This window comes from Cervus elaphus, chromosome 13 (genome assembly GCF_910594005.1).
Source record: "Cervus elaphus chromosome 13, mCerEla1.1, whole genome shotgun sequence".
Taxonomy (NCBI): Eukaryota; Metazoa; Chordata; class Mammalia; order Artiodactyla; family Cervidae; genus Cervus; species Cervus elaphus.
In genome coordinates, this window is record NC_057827.1 from 58,853,390 (window position 1) to 58,870,742 (window position 17,353).

A 17,353-nucleotide genomic window follows, 5' to 3' on the forward strand; every position below is an offset into this window, starting at 1 on the left:
CACTCATTGTGCTGGGCACTTAGCAAACCCTTTTTAAAACCATGTCTTTCAGTTCTGCAAATTATTTAAAATTTTTTTAATTGATGAATGTCCCCTCTCTAGGGAAACAGCTGTTTTTCAGGTATTTTTAACCAATCCTCCTGATTTCAGGCCACATCTCACCCCTACCTTCCAAGATAGTTGTTGCTGCCTGTCCTGTGTGCTGTGGGACATCCTTCTGTTTAATACTTACTATGCAGCTCCCTCAGTTCTGCTCATTCCAGTATCAACTTTCCATATTATAAAAAAAAAGAAAAAGAAAAAGTTAACATCTCCTATCACCTCAAACAGTGAAAGAAAGTGAAAGTGTTAGTCCCTCAGTCCTGTCCGACTCTTTGCGACTCCATGGACTGGGTCCCCCCAGGTTCCCCTGTCCATGGGATTCTCCAGGCAAGAATACTGGAGTGGGTAGCCATTCCCTTCTCCAGGGGATCTTCCCGACCCAGGGATCAAACCCATGTCTCCTGCATTGCAGGCAGATTCTTTACTGTCTGAGCCACTGGGGAGCCCCCACCTCAAATGACAGTGACTGCGAATTGTTCCCCAAAGTCTGTTCTCCCCTTTGTGCACACTGCATGAATCCTCACTTTTTTTTTTTTTTTTTGAATCCTCACTTTTTACCTGGACCTGTGGCACAACAGAAGATGCCAGTGTTCCTCCTGATCCCATCATCCCTCTACCAGTTTTGTGCACGACCTGTTCCTGGGGTACTTTTACTCCCAAAAGTCAGCACCTGTTTCTCTTTGGCAGAGGGCCGCCTTTGAACTGCCAGAGACCACGTTGCTTCTGCCCAAGAGTGCTGAAACATAACCTTGTTCATGTAGCATGTAGCATGTTAAAATGGCACAACTCCCATGCCCACCGTGGAGCATCTCTAAGATGGGGCTACACTGCCTCTGGACCTGTCTGCAGGACTGAGGCTCTGTTTACTCTTACATGCTTGCCTGACCTCCTTTTCTTATCTCACTTTCCCACTCCCCTACACCTGTTCCATTCCTTCCTGAGAACATTTTTTTTTTTCCTGAGAGCACTTTTTGAAAAATAGTTTTCCCTTATCTCAAGGTCTGTCTCAAGGGTGCCCAAGCTAAGACTCATGACTACCCAGAATGAAAACCACCTTGTTGCTAGGAGTGGTCTTGTGATTCACTTCTGGCCCATGTTGAAGAAGTGGAAGTGGTGTGTGCAACTTCAAGGAGGTAACCTTAAAGACAGGGCACATGGCCCTTTTCCACCCTCCTTTTGCATCTTGATTGCTGAGATGCAGAAATAATCATGGGCACCACAGCAGCTGTCTTGGATCCATAAGTTGACATTAGCAAAGGAAGCCATGTATGTAACATCAGAATACAGAAAACAGATTCCTGACACGGTGTGACCCTGTCACCCCTGGACTGGCAATCTCTGCATTTCCTGAAGACTTGTAGCATGTAAAGTCATTGTTATATTTGGTTTTTCTATGATGGGCAAATCTAATTCAATGAATTCATCTCTTCTGCTGGTCTCTCTGTACCTGAGGGTTTTTTTTTCTTATTTAATTTAGGTGGGATTTTGGAAGGAAGTAAATACAGTAATCAATCCCATGTAATTTTTTTTCATTTTTTGGCTGCACTGGATCTTCATTGCTTTGCAAGGGTTTTCTCTAGTTCTGGGAGTGGCGGCTGCTCTTCATTGTGGTACTTGGGCTTCTCATTGCTTCTTTTGTTGCAGAGCACAGGCTAGAGGTGCGCGGGCTTTGGTAGGTGCAGCCTGTGGGCTCAGTAGTTGTGTATGGATTTTGTTGCTCTGCTGCATGGGGAATCTTCCTGTGAGGCAAGCAGAAGTAAGGCAACTTAGATTAGGAGTAGGCCTTATCAGGTAGCCTTCGCTTAACAATGACCACTGTTTGCCAATTAGAACCAATTAGCTTTCACTTAACACTGACCGATGTTTGCCAATTAGGAAATTAGGAACGGGGCGGAAACCCCAAGGAAAGTCCCGCGCACGCGAAAGTATTGACCAATGGAATTGCTTTGCAAACGTGTAACCAATCCGCTTCTCACCCTATAAATTTGTGTAGCAGCTTGGGCTCGGGGCTCTCTGACCCGTACCACTGCGTTGGTTGCGGGCGGAGAGTCCTGGCTCGAGTCAGTAATAAACTTCCCTTCCTGCGAGTTGCATTGTCTTGGAAGCCTTCTCGCTTCCCGCTCGGGGATTCGGACATCGGGCATAACACTTCCCAGACGAGGGATTGAGCCTCTGTCCCCTGCATCGGCAGGCAGATACTTACCCACTGCACCACCAGGGAAGTCCATCCTATGTATTTTTTGTTTGTGATAAAATATACATAAAATTTACCATCTTAAAGTATACAATTTGGTTGCATTAAGTTCATGCACATTGTTAGGCAGACATCACCATCTATCTCCAGGACTTTTTTCATCTTCCTAAATTGAAACTCTGTACCCATTAAACAGTAAGTCCTTATTCCTTATTGCTCCACCCAGCCCCTGGCAGCCACCATCCTATTTCCTGTCTCTGTGGATTTGATCAATCTAAGTACTTCATATATGTGGAATCACACAGAAATCCTCTGTACTTAAGTGGAAGCCCTGGAAGACGTTTGAGATGATTGGTCAAAAAAAAAAGCCAAATCTGCCTTGGCCCTGAGAAGGTGTCCATATTGGAGACAGAGCTCTCCCTGTGCAGAATAGAAATACAGCTTTTGGAGAAACTATCTTATTTTGAGAGGGCAGGAATGCAACGGAGACAGTGACAACATGGGATCAGATCCCTCTGATCTATTTTCTGAGAGACTCAGCAGGACTCTGGTCACCAGCAGAGCTGTCCAGAGCCTGTGTGACAGTATTTGCTGAGAGCTGAAAAAAGGGCCATTCCACTTACCTTAGCTTGGAACCTGTGACTCATCTGATGTTCCAAGGATTAGACATCGGTAGGCTTGGTACTTCTGCATCTTGTTTTCTAACATGCTATTGCTGGTATACAAGCAAGCTACTGGTTTTTGTTGACTTATTGACGTCCTTCATCATTTCCAATAGCTTTTCAGTTAATTTCCTTGTGTTCTCTAGGCATACAGTCATATCAGCAAATAATTAGGCATCATCCTTTCCAATATTTACACATCATCATTCCCTACAACATGTTGACAGAAATTAATGAAGGCTCACTTAAAGGTAATTGGAGTGACAGAACTAAGCAGCTTTGGGAAGACTGGCTCCAAATCAGAGCGGCCAAAGGCCAGGTGAGCAGGTCCAATGTTATGGCACATGTTGTACGTGATATGATGGTGTCCTGGACTAGAAGTAAGTGGCTGAGAAAGACAAAAAGGAACGACTCAGATATGAATAACCACAATTGACAATGTGGATTCACAAACAAAATACGGTGCTAAGTTTTTTAAACTGAAATGTAGTTTCTGATATTGATGACAAATATTGCATAAATGTAAGATGCGAAGAAAAACAAAATGCACAAGTGGTAAATGGGAGCCTTGCCAGAAATTCTGATCTGAGATAGTATACTTAGAGTATTAAAAATTCGGTTTTTTGGGTTGCTTAAGGTGGACACTTGGAAGGAAAGCTATGACAAACCTAGACAGTGTATTAAAAAGCAGAGACACCACTTTGCCTACAAAGGTTCATATAATAAAAAATATGGTTTTTCCAGTAGTCATGTACAGATGTGAGAGTTGGATAAAGAAGGCTGAGTGCCAAAGAATGGATGCTTTCAAATTGTGCTGGAGAAGGCTCTTGAGAGTCCCTTGGACTGCAAGGAGAGCCAATCAGTCAATCCTCATTTGACGGACTGATGCTGAAGCTCCAATACTTTGGCCACCTAACATGAAAAGCTGACTCATTGGAAAAGACCCTGATGCTGGGGAAGAATGAAAGCAAAAGAAGGGGGCAGCAGAGGATGAGATGGTTAGATGGCATCACTGACTCAATGGACATGAATTTGAAGAAACCCCAGGAGATAGTGAAGGAGAGAGGAGCCTGGCGTGTTGCAGTCCAGGGGGTCCCAAAGAGTTGGACACAACTTAGCAAATGAACAGCGATAACAACAACAAGGTGGGCACTGGCATGGAATGTTCTTTAGTCAAAGATGTAGTTAATGGTCTTTTAAAAAAATTTTTTTTAAAGAGGCTTGGAATATTTTAGAGAAGTGTAGAAAGTGGAGCCAGACTATTTGGTGTAATAAAATGTAAACACAATCCAAAATTACTTTGTAAAGCTGTACGTAAGATTTTTGTTACGTACAAAAGCTAGAGTATGTTCCTGTTCTCCCTGGGTCAGAGTGTTCCCCCTCCCACCAAAAATAGAGCCTTTGTCTCATGAACTATGAGAGAAAAAGAATTCTGTATCATTCGTTCACTCACTCAAGAAGCCCTGAGTGCATTCCTGGCATGATTCTGGGTTCTTGGAACAGAGCCATGAATCAGACACTCTGTTCCGCTGCTGCTTGCATTCTGATTGGCCCTGAGGCAGAGGAAGCATTTAAATTACTGACCACGACTTCATAACACGTTAAGGGCTATGCTTGCTCTGTGAGATACGAAGACAAAACAGGATGATATGATAATGTGCGACTGGGAGGGAGGGCTGGCTTTTGTACATAACAAAAATCTTATGTACAGCTTTACAAAGATAAGTTTGGATTGTGTTTACATTTTACTACACCAATCTGGCTACACTTTCTAGACTTCTCTTAACATGCTACATACTCCAGCTTTTGTTCACTTACCTGCCTGTCTCTCCAGCCTTCTGTGTTCCTCAGAGACAAGCAGCCACCCCCACCTCAGTCACTGCGCTTGCAGTTTCCTCAGGCAGGTATAGGCACCACACCTTTGCATGGCTGCCTCCTGGTTTTCCTGGTGTCTGAAAGGCACCTCTACAGAGGCCTTCCTTGAACCCAGTCTGAAAACAGCCCTCCATCCCAGTCACACGGTATCACATCATCTTGTTTTGTCTTCGTATCTCACAGAGCAAGCATAGCCCTTAACGTGTTATGAAGTCGTGGTCAGTAATTTAAATGCTTCCTCTGCCTCAGGGCCAATCAGAATGCAAAGAGCAGTGGAGCAGAGTGTCTGATTCATGGCTCTGTTCCAAGAACCCAGAATCATGCCAGGAATGCACACAGGTCTTCTTGAGTGAGTGAATGAATGATACAGAATTGTTTTTCTCTTATAGTTCATGAGACAAAGGGTTTTGTTGGTTTTTTTTTTTTTTTTTTTTTTTGGGGGGGGGTGGGTTTCTGATCCAGGGAGAACGGGAACAATCTTGAGAGAACAAGGTCCAGCGAAGAGTGGTGGTCAATTGAAAGAGAAAGCACCCTCATAGCAGAGGGTGGCCAATGACCTTAAGGGACAAGGACGTCAAAAGGGCAAAGGTGAAACAGCAAGTGGAGTGTTAGGATGCCTGGGGGTGAGAAAGAATTTGGTTTCTTTGAAGACCTAAAATGAGGCCTGCTAGCTCCACTGTGCCTCAAGGGGAACTGTCAAGAGTATAGGCTGAAAAGGTCAGCGGGGCTCAAATTCCCTATAAAATGATGAGCACTGAGCTTGGCAGGCACATAATGGTTAAAAGGATCCCAAAATATGCAAATCTTCAGAATAAGGACAACCCCACATGTCCCTAACCTTCGAAAAGCTTTTAGCTGACATAAAATGGGCCTTCAAATCAACTAGTAAGTTTCACAGGGCCCATAGGTGATGTTGATGAGATCAGAGCCACTTGGCTATCGAGTTACACTAAAAAGATGGTCGCATGCCATCAAGTGGAAATTTTTGTTTCAAGATTTGTGCCCAGCCCTAATTAAAGTTAAAATCGATAGCCGTCATCATAAAACCTGAGGATCCTTGACCCTGAATCAGATGGATGCCAATTGTTAGAGTCTGGTGTCCGGAGTTCAGTGAGGAAAAACAGCACTCTTCAAAACTCTTACTAGTGTGCGTTGTATGGCTCTCAGGGTCGGGGGGGAAAAAATCAAGCTAACATTTAAAAATCAGATTTCAAATAAAAATATGGAATTCTTAGCCTCTCAGAAAAGATCAGAGGATCCAGTAACAATGGTCCCTCTGGCAGCAGTTAGCTGGAACGGAGTTATCAGTGGGCTCCCCTAGCCAGCTTCATTTATCACCACGTCCATAAAACAGTGCTTCTCACATTCACTCTGTGTGGCAATCTCCCGGGGATCTTGTTAAAGATGCAGGTTCTGTTTCTGTAGGTGGGAGTGTGGCCTGAAACTTGGCATTTCTGAAAAGCGCTCAGTGGTGTAAATGCTCCAACCACACTTTGAAGGCAAAGCTATGAACTTAACAAGAAATATAAACAGAAGTAAAAAAAAAGCAAACAATATCTTTATTTAATAATCTTTGATATTTAAAATACAACTCATCAAACATCCACATTAACAACAGTATCCTCAGTGTTCAACAGTGCTTTGGAAGCCCGGCTTTTCTAAGGACCAGACAGGAAGGACTGTGTGTGTATTCACGGCAGAAGGACTCAGAGAGGCGAGCACGCACAGGGCTGCAGAGCTGGGCCCTGAGCAACGGCACTGCCACAGTGCACCTGTGTCGTGGCCAGAAGGATGCTTTTAATTCTTTACTGGAATTTCAAAGGCTACTTATACAGAACAGTAATTTTTAAAAATGCATTCCTACTCATCCAGTGTTGTAGAAATTAGATAATCACATTCAAATGTATGTTTTCCTCTTTAAAAAATTCCTGACAATATTCACTTTTGAACTAAGCAAGAGACAAGTGAAGTGCTTCCTACAACGAATCAGGAATTTCCAAATATGTTTCACAAATGCTTTCTACTCCCTGTCTTATGAATCCACAGTCTTAAAACATTTATTGACACACTATGATAATTAAACATGCCAACTGCAATAATTTAGATGTGGTTAGTAGCATTACTTTTTAAAAATGCCAGACCATTTTGTAAAAAAAATTAAAATAGCAGACGTTTTCTTGAACAAAAAAAAAATCAAAATTCAAGAAATAAACAGCCATGTCAATAATATTTTCATTCATGAAAGCAAAATGAAACAAAAATATTTTGTGTATTTAAAAAACAATGTAAGTTCATTCATTTCTTTAAAAAAAAGATGCTGGTTACAAAGGGACCAGAAATGAAGCAGTTTTTATTTTGAAAATATGAAAAATTACTTATACTGCTGAAATAATTAATCCAGTCTGATTTTTCTTAATTAAGATCACATCTGTAATATCTCCATACTTGTCAGGGCCCAGCTGCAACAATTAATTTTCAAAGTAGTGGCCATAGGTGGCTCCAATTGCAGATAAAGTTTCTAATAGGAAGTCATCAATATTAATGATTGAATCCTCTTAAGAATTTAAAACATTAAGATTTATTTTTCAATCTAGGCAATTTCAATTATTATCATTACATTTTTGCTTGTGCACTGAGAATCAATCTTTTTTGTATTTGCACACCTCCAAATGGGCCAATTTTAAGACATTTAGTAAATCTTGGCACTAGTGTGATACTATTTAAAAACAGTATCAAACATTCAGACATTGAAAATGTCTTAGGCTCTTACTGGCATAAAATTTATTTTATTTGACTTAACATTAAATGAAACAATGTAGAGTATGGGTAGTTTTGCTCCTCAACTAGTTTGGAGTTTTTCTTCATTAACTATGGCATGAATAAAGCCTTAATTAAGAAAAATTAAGTCTTAAAGAATGAAAGCATCTTAAATATTCTGTGAATTGCAAATTATTTGGCCAAGATCCTAGAGGTGAAATACAGTTTACCTGCAGCAACCTTTTCAAACTACTTGCATTACTGAAATATTCATATGTTAATTACTGTAAAAATGTTTAATGATGGTTTAGATTAGATGTTAACTACTCTGAATTTTTGAAACATATATAACTACTTATTAAATCCATGACATCTATCAGTGTGAAAGTGTTATTTCCAAAGCTTGTTTAAACTTCACTTATAACACTAGCATTGCCATGGTACGTATTTTATCCCAGTAATACAAATTATACATTAGAAAAATGATACCAATAGTTTAAATATTAAACATTAAGGTGTTCCCAATTGGTAAAACAGAATGGAAATCTTTCTATAAATAAAGTTCTTGGCAGGACAGTTGTGGTGAATTTCAATGTTTCTGACTTGCAGGTGGTTTAAAGTAAACCGTACTACCTAATGTGTAAACTATAGCTTTGTGTAACTTAAAAATTTTCTTACTGTGGTTATGAGCATTGGCATCTTAACATACTGGCCAATCAATTAGGAAATGGAATCTAAATGTTCAATAATATTTATGCCAATCCACACAAGATGGCAGTTTACTAGTGATTCTGAATCTGCCTGCCAAATGTAACATTTCACAACTAAATAAACACATTCAAATATATCCAGTGTGTGCTCAGCCCTGCTTTAAAAAAAACCCTAACAAAAGAAGGTCAACATTCTGTATTCCTTTAAGTGCTTTAGCAAGGGTGTGTAATATAAGAACTTTATAAACCCTCAAGATTAAAACTTTTCAATGTATATTCGCTTTCTCATTTTTGTATCAGGTAGTTCATCAATTCAAATGTAAGAAAAGTTTAACGTATTTTTTTTCAATGAGAAAAGATACAGGTCAAATATCCATGGAAAATATGACTAACATACTTGGGTTAACTATAGAAATGTCCAGTCTTAAAATATTTTGGTTTGTAAATCTTAGGGAGTAGTACCAAACTCCAACATCCCTTGCACTTCTACAAGTTTATAATTCTTCTGAAACATTTTCAATTGTCAAAAGAAAACTTTAGATTTTAAAATAAAACTGTCTAATTTTATGTAAGGGGAACTTCATAAAACTTGGCACAAAATAATGACTTAAAAAAAGTCTGTCTCTATCTAAGTAAAAGCTATTTTATAATCATAAATAAAAGGTATTTTCTCATCTCTTTTCAGTTAGCAATAAATCCTACATCAAAAAATTCCCTGATAAAATGTGTATAGCCATACACAGGGTATGGCAATATATCATACTTTAATTTTCTAAGTTGTCAGCTGAAATTTCTTCTTAAATTTTAGCTAATGAGCAATTCAACATTCAAAAGGGCTTCAAAGGAGGATGGAGAATGAGGGAAGGGGAGAATCTAAAAGGCCCATTTCAGAGAGACATGGTTAACTTTCACCAAAATCATCCCACTGCAATGACCCAGCAAGAAACTCTGCATCCCAATTAAAGAAGGTTTATCAAAACTAAAGACTTTCTTATTTACAAATCTATTAAGAACTGTGACTTCTGTAATTTGAAGCTATTTAAACATGATGCAAGTATCAAGTCACAGTAGAAATTTCAATGCAGTTTTGTTGGTAAATTATTTTCATGTTCTAGATGGTTATCTCTGGCAAGCTATACCTACTAAAAGATGTACAGCAGAAGCAGACATCCACACTTCATAACTCAACTGTAAACAGGACAGCTCCAGTCACAAGAGGAAAAATAAAATGAAACTGCTACTAAAATTGAAGGCCAAATTTCATCTATCATACATTCACGGTGGGCACTGTATGGTGTTTTGTAACAGAAGGAAACGTGTGCACTATGCTCCTCCTATTTTTCTCAATTTCAAAAGAAAAGGAAATAACAGGGTGCAGGAAAGAGGGTTACAACACACCTTAAAGTTCTGACATAACTGAGGAGAGAGCCACAAAGCATCTGGGAATGCATGTGCTCACACATGACAGAATTCTCTTTTACTCTCAAATACTTGTGTAGAGCTGATTTCAGAGTACAGGAATGCACTGGAGTCGTGAAATAATGATCCCTTCTCAGAGGGCTTAAAAACCTCAAGAAACATTACCGTCTTTCAACAGAGTTGTAGAAAATAATGAAAAATCACAGAGAAACTGTGATCAGAGAAAATAAGATGAGAAACCACCCAAGTGCACCATACATAGTCAGAAGGAAAACAGCTTATCCTGGGACCAGTACTATTATCAATACAGAGAAGACACTGTCCTACAAGGTTAATTTGGTTAAAGAGAAATAAGAGCAACTATTAGATGATAAAAGTGAGCCAGATTCCCTATGCAGAAGGGAGGAAAAGAAGACAAAGTGTGTGGGGAAAGTTCTGTGGCCAGAGCTAGTTATAATTAGTTGGTCTGCAAAAAGATCCAAGAAAAATGCCCTAATTTTAGATATGTTAGATATTGCACACTCAAAAAAGAAAAAAGAACATTTAGAAAACTATTTCAAATTTCTTTAATTGCTGAATGCCTCTTTGGCTAGTGTTTGCAGGATCATTTTTTAGTCCTACAACTGATGTATTTTTCCACCCTCTCATTGTTTTGTTTGCAAACCACCTAAGTCTTTTTTCCTCTGTTGAAAATTGTTCTCTTTGACACATTACCAAAATGGACCCTATGCTGTAATCACACAGGACAATATTGGAAAGATTGAATATCTAAATGATTTGTGAAAGGTATTACTTTTTTCCTTCTGTTTTGAGATTACTTCTAACAGTTTCTAAAGACATGGTCACAGCTGCCTGAAGCATGTCTTCTTCACTCATAGAATCACCTGTTGGGGATAAAACACATATTTCTTAGAAAGTTCTGGAAATTTTCCAAAGTCATCAAAAGGTAAGCTCTCAGAAACTGTTTACTTGACTACTATAGTTTCCTTTGTTGATTCTGAAAGCTTATAGACGGTAAAATCCACTCTTTGACAGTTCCTCAAGTTTTGACAAATACCAAGTGGTAATAACCATCACCACCACTCAGATACAGACAGAGCCATTCCATGCACCAAAAATATTCCCTTAAGCTGTCTTTGTAGTCAGTTCCCAATCCCTAGGTCTGCCCTACAGTTCTGCCTTTTCCTGCATGTCAACACAAATGAAATCATGAATTGTGTATGCAACCTTTGAATATGGCATCTTAAACAAAAGCATTATGCTAAGGGAAAGAAAATTTAACTGTGTCTGTCAATGATACATATGTTACTGAAAAGTTTGTTTTGACAAATAATTATTTATGCACAGGAAGGTGCAAAGATAGTTGAAAGAGGTCCTGTGTACACTGGCTAAATTCCACCTAATAATTAAATCTTACATAACTACAGCTCAAACCTAAATCTGAATACTGACATTGGTATTTACAATGTTGTGCATAGTTCTATGGTCTTTTATTGTATGTGAAGATCTGTATAACCACCACCACCACCACATTCCAGACTGAGAACTGTTACGGTACCACCAAAATCTCCCTCCTGCCATCCCTTTTTATCCACACACACTTCTCTTCCCTGCCCCCACTACATCCCTTAACTGCAGGCAACTGCTAAATTGCTTTCCAACTCTATCAATTTGTGATTTTTAGAATGCTACACACTTAGAATCCTACAGTATGAGATTTTGAGATTTATTTTTTTGTACTCAGCATAATGCCCTTGAGATGCATCTAAGCTGCTGCATGTATCCACAACTGGTTTCTTTTTCTTAAAAAGTTAAAAAAATTTTTTTAAATTCTTTTGGCCCCACCACATGCCATGCAGGATCTCAGTTCCCTGACTAATGATCTAACCTGTGCCCCCAGGAGTGGAAGCACAGAAGTCTTAACCACTGAACCAGCAGGGAAGTTCCTGGTTTCTTTTTAATGCTGAGACGTATCCATGGGGTGGATGTACCGCAGTTGGTTTAACCATTCACCTTCTGTAGGTCACTTGCTTTTTTCTAGTTTTTATCATGACAAAGATGCTATGAACATTGAAGTACAGGTTTTTGCACGGATAGAAGTTTTAATTTCTCTAGGATTAAATGGGAATATAACTGATGGCTCTATTATCACTGTATGTTCAGGTTTTACAGAAATTAAATTACCAAATAAATTACCAAATTATTTTCCAGAGTGGCTGTACCAGTTCAAATAAAGTTAAAAATTTTAACCTCCCTTTACTTTCCACTGATTATAATTGCCTTAAGTATCTCCTATATTTTACAGTAAAAACCAAATCAGTTATAATTCTTCCTGCAATCATCAAATATAATTTAGAAAACTGAGGAGAGGCAAGTCTATTGTGTTTACACATATTTTTATTCCTCCTACTGTTCTTTTTAAGTATTTATTTATTTGGCTATGCTTTTAGTTGCAGCATGCAGGATCTTTTTTTTTTTAGTGGCACAGGGGATATCTTTTACTTGCAGCATGGAAACTCTTAGTTGTGGCATGTGGGATCCAGTTCCCCATTGTTCTTCAGACATTCAGTTGTGTCCGATTCTGCCACCCCATGGACTTCAGCACAGCAGGCTTCTCTGTCCTTCACCATCTCCTGGAGTCCAGTCAAACTCATGCCCAGTGAGTCAGGGAGGCCATCCAACCATCTCATTCTCTGTCATCCTCTATTCTTTCTGCTTTCAATCTTTCTCAGCACCATGGTCTTCTCCAGTGAGTCAGCTCTTCGCTACTGAAGCTTCAGCATCGATCCTTCCAAAGCATATTCACGGTTGATTTCCTTTAGGATTGACTGGTTTGATCTCCTTGTTGTGCAAGGGACTCTCAAGAGTCTTCTCCAACACCACAGTTTGAAGGCATCAATTCTCTGGTGCTCAGCCTTTTTTATTGTCCAGTTCTCACATCTGTACATGACTACTGGAAAAATCATAGCTTTGACTATACAGACCTTTGTAAGCAAAGTAATATCTCTACTTTTTAATACACTGTCTAGGGTTTTTTTAAAAATTAATTTATTTTAGTTGGAGGATAATTACTTTACAATATTGTGGTGGTTTTTGCCATACATCGACATGAATCAGGGATGGGTATACATGTGTTCCCTCATCCTGAACCCTCCTCTGAACTCCCTCCCCCTCCCATCCCTCTGGGTTGTCCCAGAGCACCAGTTTTGAGTGCCCTGCTTCATGCATCGAACTTGCACTGGTCATCTATTTTTACCTATGGTAATATACATGCTTCACTGCTGTTCTCTCAAAATCACCCCACTCTCACCTTCTCCCACATAGTCCAAAAGTCTGTTCTTTACATGTGTATCTTTCACTGGCTTGTATAGAGGACTGTCATTACTGTCTTTCTAAATTCTATATATATGCATTAATATACTGTACTGGTGTTTCTCTTTCTGACTTACTTCACTCTGTATAATAGGCTCCAGTTTCATCCACCTCATTAGAATTGACTCAAATGCATTCTTTTTTTATAGCTAAGTAATATCCCATTGTGTATATGTACCTCAATTTTCTTATCCATTTGTCTGCCAATGGACATCTAGGTTGCTTCCATCTTCTAGCTATTGTAAACAGTGCTGCAATGAACACTAGGGTTTATGGGTCTCTTTCAATTCTGGTTTCCTCATTGTGTATGCCTAGCAGAGGGACTGCTGGGTCATATGGCAGTTCCATTTCCAGTTTTTTAAGGAATATCCATACTGTTCTCCATAGTAGGTGTACCAGTTTGCATTCCCACCAACAGTGTAAAAGGGTTCCCTTTTCTCCACAACCTCCTCAGCATTTATTGTTTGTAGACTTTTTAATGGCAGCCATTCTGACTGGCATGAGATGGTACATTGTGGTTTTGATTTGCATTTCTCTGTTGAGTGACATTGAGCATCTTTTCATGTGTATTTTAGCCCTCTGTATCTCTTCTTTGGAGAAATGTCTGTTTAGTTCTTTGGCCCACTTTTTGATTGGGTCATTTATTTTTCTGGTATTGAGCTGCATGAGCTGCTTGTATATTTTTGAGATTAATTCTTTGTCAGTTGTTTTGTTTGCTATTATTTTGTCCCATTCTGAAGGCCCCCTTTTCACCTTGCTTATAGTTTCCTTAGTTGTGGAGAAGCTTTAAGTTTAATTAGGTCCCATTTATTTTTGTTTTTATGTCCATTCCTCTGGAAGGTGGGTCATAGAGGATCTTGCTGTGATTTAAAGATCACAGAGTATTCTGTGTCAGATAGTGTTCTGCCTATGTTTCCCTATAAGTTTTATAGTTTCTGGTCTTACATTTAGATCTTTAATCCATTTAGAGTTTATTCTTGTGTATGGTGTAAGAGTTTTATAGTTTCTGGTCTTACATTTAGATCTTTAATCCATTTAGAGTTTATTTTTGTGTATGGTTCATTCTTTCACAGGTGGTTGACCAGTTTTCCCAGCACCACTTGTTAAAGAGACTGTCTTTTCTCCATTGTATATTTTTGCCTCCTTCATCAAAGATAAGGTGTCCAAAGGTGCATGGATTGATCTCTGGGCTTTATATTTTGTTCCACTGATCTATATTTCTGTCTTTGTGCCAGTACCATACTGTGTTGATGACTGTAGTTTTGTAGTATAGTCTGAAGTCAGGAAGGTTGATTCCTCCAGTTCCACTCTTCTTTCTCTGCTTTGGCTGTTTGAGGTTTTTTTGTATTTCCATACAAATTGCGAAATTATTTGTTCTAGTTCTGTGAAAAATACCATTGGTAGCTTGACAGGAATTACACTGAATCTATAGCTTGCTTTGGGTAGTATGTTCATTTTCACTATACAGATTCTTTCAATCCATGAACATGGTATATTTCTTCATCTATTTGTGTTTTTTATTTCTTTCATCACTGTTTTATAGTTTTCTATATAAAGGTCTTTTGTTTCTTTAGTAGTAGTAGTAGTGAAGTCGCTCAGTCGTGTCTGACTCTTTGCGATCCCATGAACTGTAGTCCACCAAGCTTCTCCACCCATGGGATTCTCCAGGCAAGAGTACTGGAGTGGGTTGCCATTTCCTTCTCCATGGGGAATCTTCCCGACCCAGGGATCGAACCCAGGTCTCCCGCATTGTAGGCAGACGCTAATTTATTCCTAAGTATTTTATTCTTTCCATTGTAATGGTGAATGGGATTGTTTCCTTAATTTCTCTTTCTGTTTTTTCATTGTTAGTGTATAGGAATGCAAGGGATTTCTGTTTGTTAATTTTATATCCTGCAACTTTACTATATTCATTGATTAGCTCTAGTAATTTTCTGTTGGTATCTTTAGGTATCTTTAGGGTTGATATCTTTAGGATTTTCTATATAGCGGATCATGTCATCTGCAAACAGCAAGAGTTTTACTTCTTCTTTTCCAATCTGGATTCCTTTTATTTCTTTTCCTTCTCTGAATGCCGTGGCTAGGACTTCCAAAATTATGTTGAATAGTAGTGGTGAGAGTGGGCACCCTTTTCTTATTCCTGATTTTCAGAGGAAATGCTTTCAGTTTTTTTACTACTGAAGATAATGTTTGCTGTGAGTTTGTCATATATGGCTTTTATCATGTTGAGGTATGTTCCTTCTATGTCTGCTTTCTGGAGTTTTTAGCATAAATGGGTATTGAATTTTGTCAAAAACTTTCTGTGCATCTATTGAGATAATCAAATGGTTCTTATCTTTCAATTTGTTACTGTGGTGTATCACATTGATTGATTTGCGAATATTGAAGAATCCTTGCATCATTGGGATAAAGCCTATTTGGTCATGATGTAGTCTTTTTAATATGTTGTTGGATTCTGTTTGTAGAATTTTGTTGAGGATTTTTGCATCTATGTTCATCAGTGATATACGCCTGTAGTTTTCTTTTTTGTGGCATTTTTGTTTGGTTTTGTTTAGGGTGATGGTGGCCTCATAGAATGACTTTGGGAGTTAATCTTCCTCTGCAATTTTCTGGAAGAGTTTGAGGAGGATAGCTGTTAGTTCTTCTCTAAATTTTTGGTAGAATTCAGCTGTGAAGCCATCTGGTCCTTGGCTTTTGTTTGTTGGAAGGGTTTTGATTACAGTTTTCATTTCCTTGCTTGTGACAGGTCTGTTAAGATTTTCTATTTCTTCCTGGTTCAGTTTTGTAAGGTTATACTTTTCTAAGAATTTGTCCATTTCTTCCAAGTGTTCATTTTTTTGGCATAGTTGCTCATAGTAGTCTCATGATCTTTTGTATTTCGTTGTTGTCTGTTGTGATTTCTCCATTTTCATTTCTAATTTTATTGATTTGACTCTTCTCCCCTTTTTTCTTATGAGTCTGGCTAAAGGTTTGCTTATTTATCTTTTTAAAGAACCAGCTTTTAGTTTTGCAAATCTTTGCTATAATCTCCTTCATTTCTTTTTCATTTGTCTGCTCTGATTTTGATAATTCCTTTCCTTCTATAGCACCATCACCAATGTGACGGACATGAGTTTGTGTAGGCTCCAGAAGTTAGTGATGGACAGGGAAACCAGGGCATGCTGCAGTCCATGGTGTTGCAGAGTGAGACACGACTGAGCCACTGAACTGAACTTCCTTCTACTAACTTTGGGGTTCTCTGTTCTTCTTTTTCTAGTTTCTCTAGGTTTAAAGCTAGGTTGTTTACTTGATGTTTCTCTTGTTTCTTTACGTAGGCTTGTATTGCTATGAACCTCCTGCTTAGCACAGCTTTTACTGAATCCCATAGGTTTTGGATTGTTGTGTTTTTATTTTCATTTGTTGCTGTGAATATTTTGATTTCCTTTTTGATTTCTTCCATGATCTGTTGGTTATTCAGAAGCGTGTTATTTGGCCTCCATGTTTGTGTTTTTTACAGCTTTTTCCCTGCAGTTGATGTCTAATCTTACTGCACTGTGATCAGAAAAGATGCTTGAAATGATTTCAATTTTTAAAAAATTTACCAAGGCTAGATTTATGACCCAGGATGTGATCTATCCTGGAAAATTTTCCTTGAGAAAAAGATGAAATCCATTGTTCTGGGGTGAAATGCCCTGTATCAATTAGGTCTAACTGGTCCATTATTAGCATTTATTTTTTTGTTATTATTTTTATTTATTTATTTCATCATTAGCATTTAAAACTTGTATTTCCTTGCCAATTTTCTGTTTGGTTGATCTAGCCATAGGTGTGAGTGGGGTATTAAAGTCCCCCACTATTATTGTGTTACTGTTAATTTCCTTTTTCATATTTGTTAGAATCTGCCTTACATATTGAGGTGCTCCTATGTTCGGTGCATTTATATTTGTAATTGTTATATCTTCTTCTTGGATTGATCCTTTGATCATTATATAGTGTCCTTATTTGTCTCTTATCATGGTCTTTATTTCAAATTCTATTTTATCTGATATGCATATTGCTACTCCTGCTTTCTTTTGGTATCCATTTGCGTGAAATATCTTTTTCCAGGCCCGCACTTTCAGTCTGTGTCCGTGCCTAGGTTTGAGGTGGGTCTCTTGTAGACAGCACATATAGGGGTCTTGTTTTTGTAATGCATCCATTTGGCCAGTCTTTGTTTTTTGGTTGGAGCATTTAACCATTTACATTTAAGGTAATTATGGGTAAGTATAATCCCATTACCATTT

General features: G+C 38.5%; 1 protein-coding gene across 2 annotated transcripts in view; it reads right to left on the minus strand.

The window, feature by feature from the left end:
- Positions 1–6,371: 6,371 nt before the first annotated feature.
- ATXN3 (ataxin 3) overlaps positions 6,372–17,353 on the minus strand; it is a 44,379-nt gene continuing 33,397 nt past the window's right edge. For both annotated transcript variants that reach the window (XM_043922326.1, XM_043922325.1), the window contains one exon: positions 6,372–10,603. In XM_043922326.1, the coding sequence (XP_043778261.1) occupies positions 10,509–10,603 (95 nt within the window). In that variant the 3' untranslated portion in view covers positions 6,372–10,508. The remainder of the gene's footprint in view (positions 10,604–17,353) is intronic.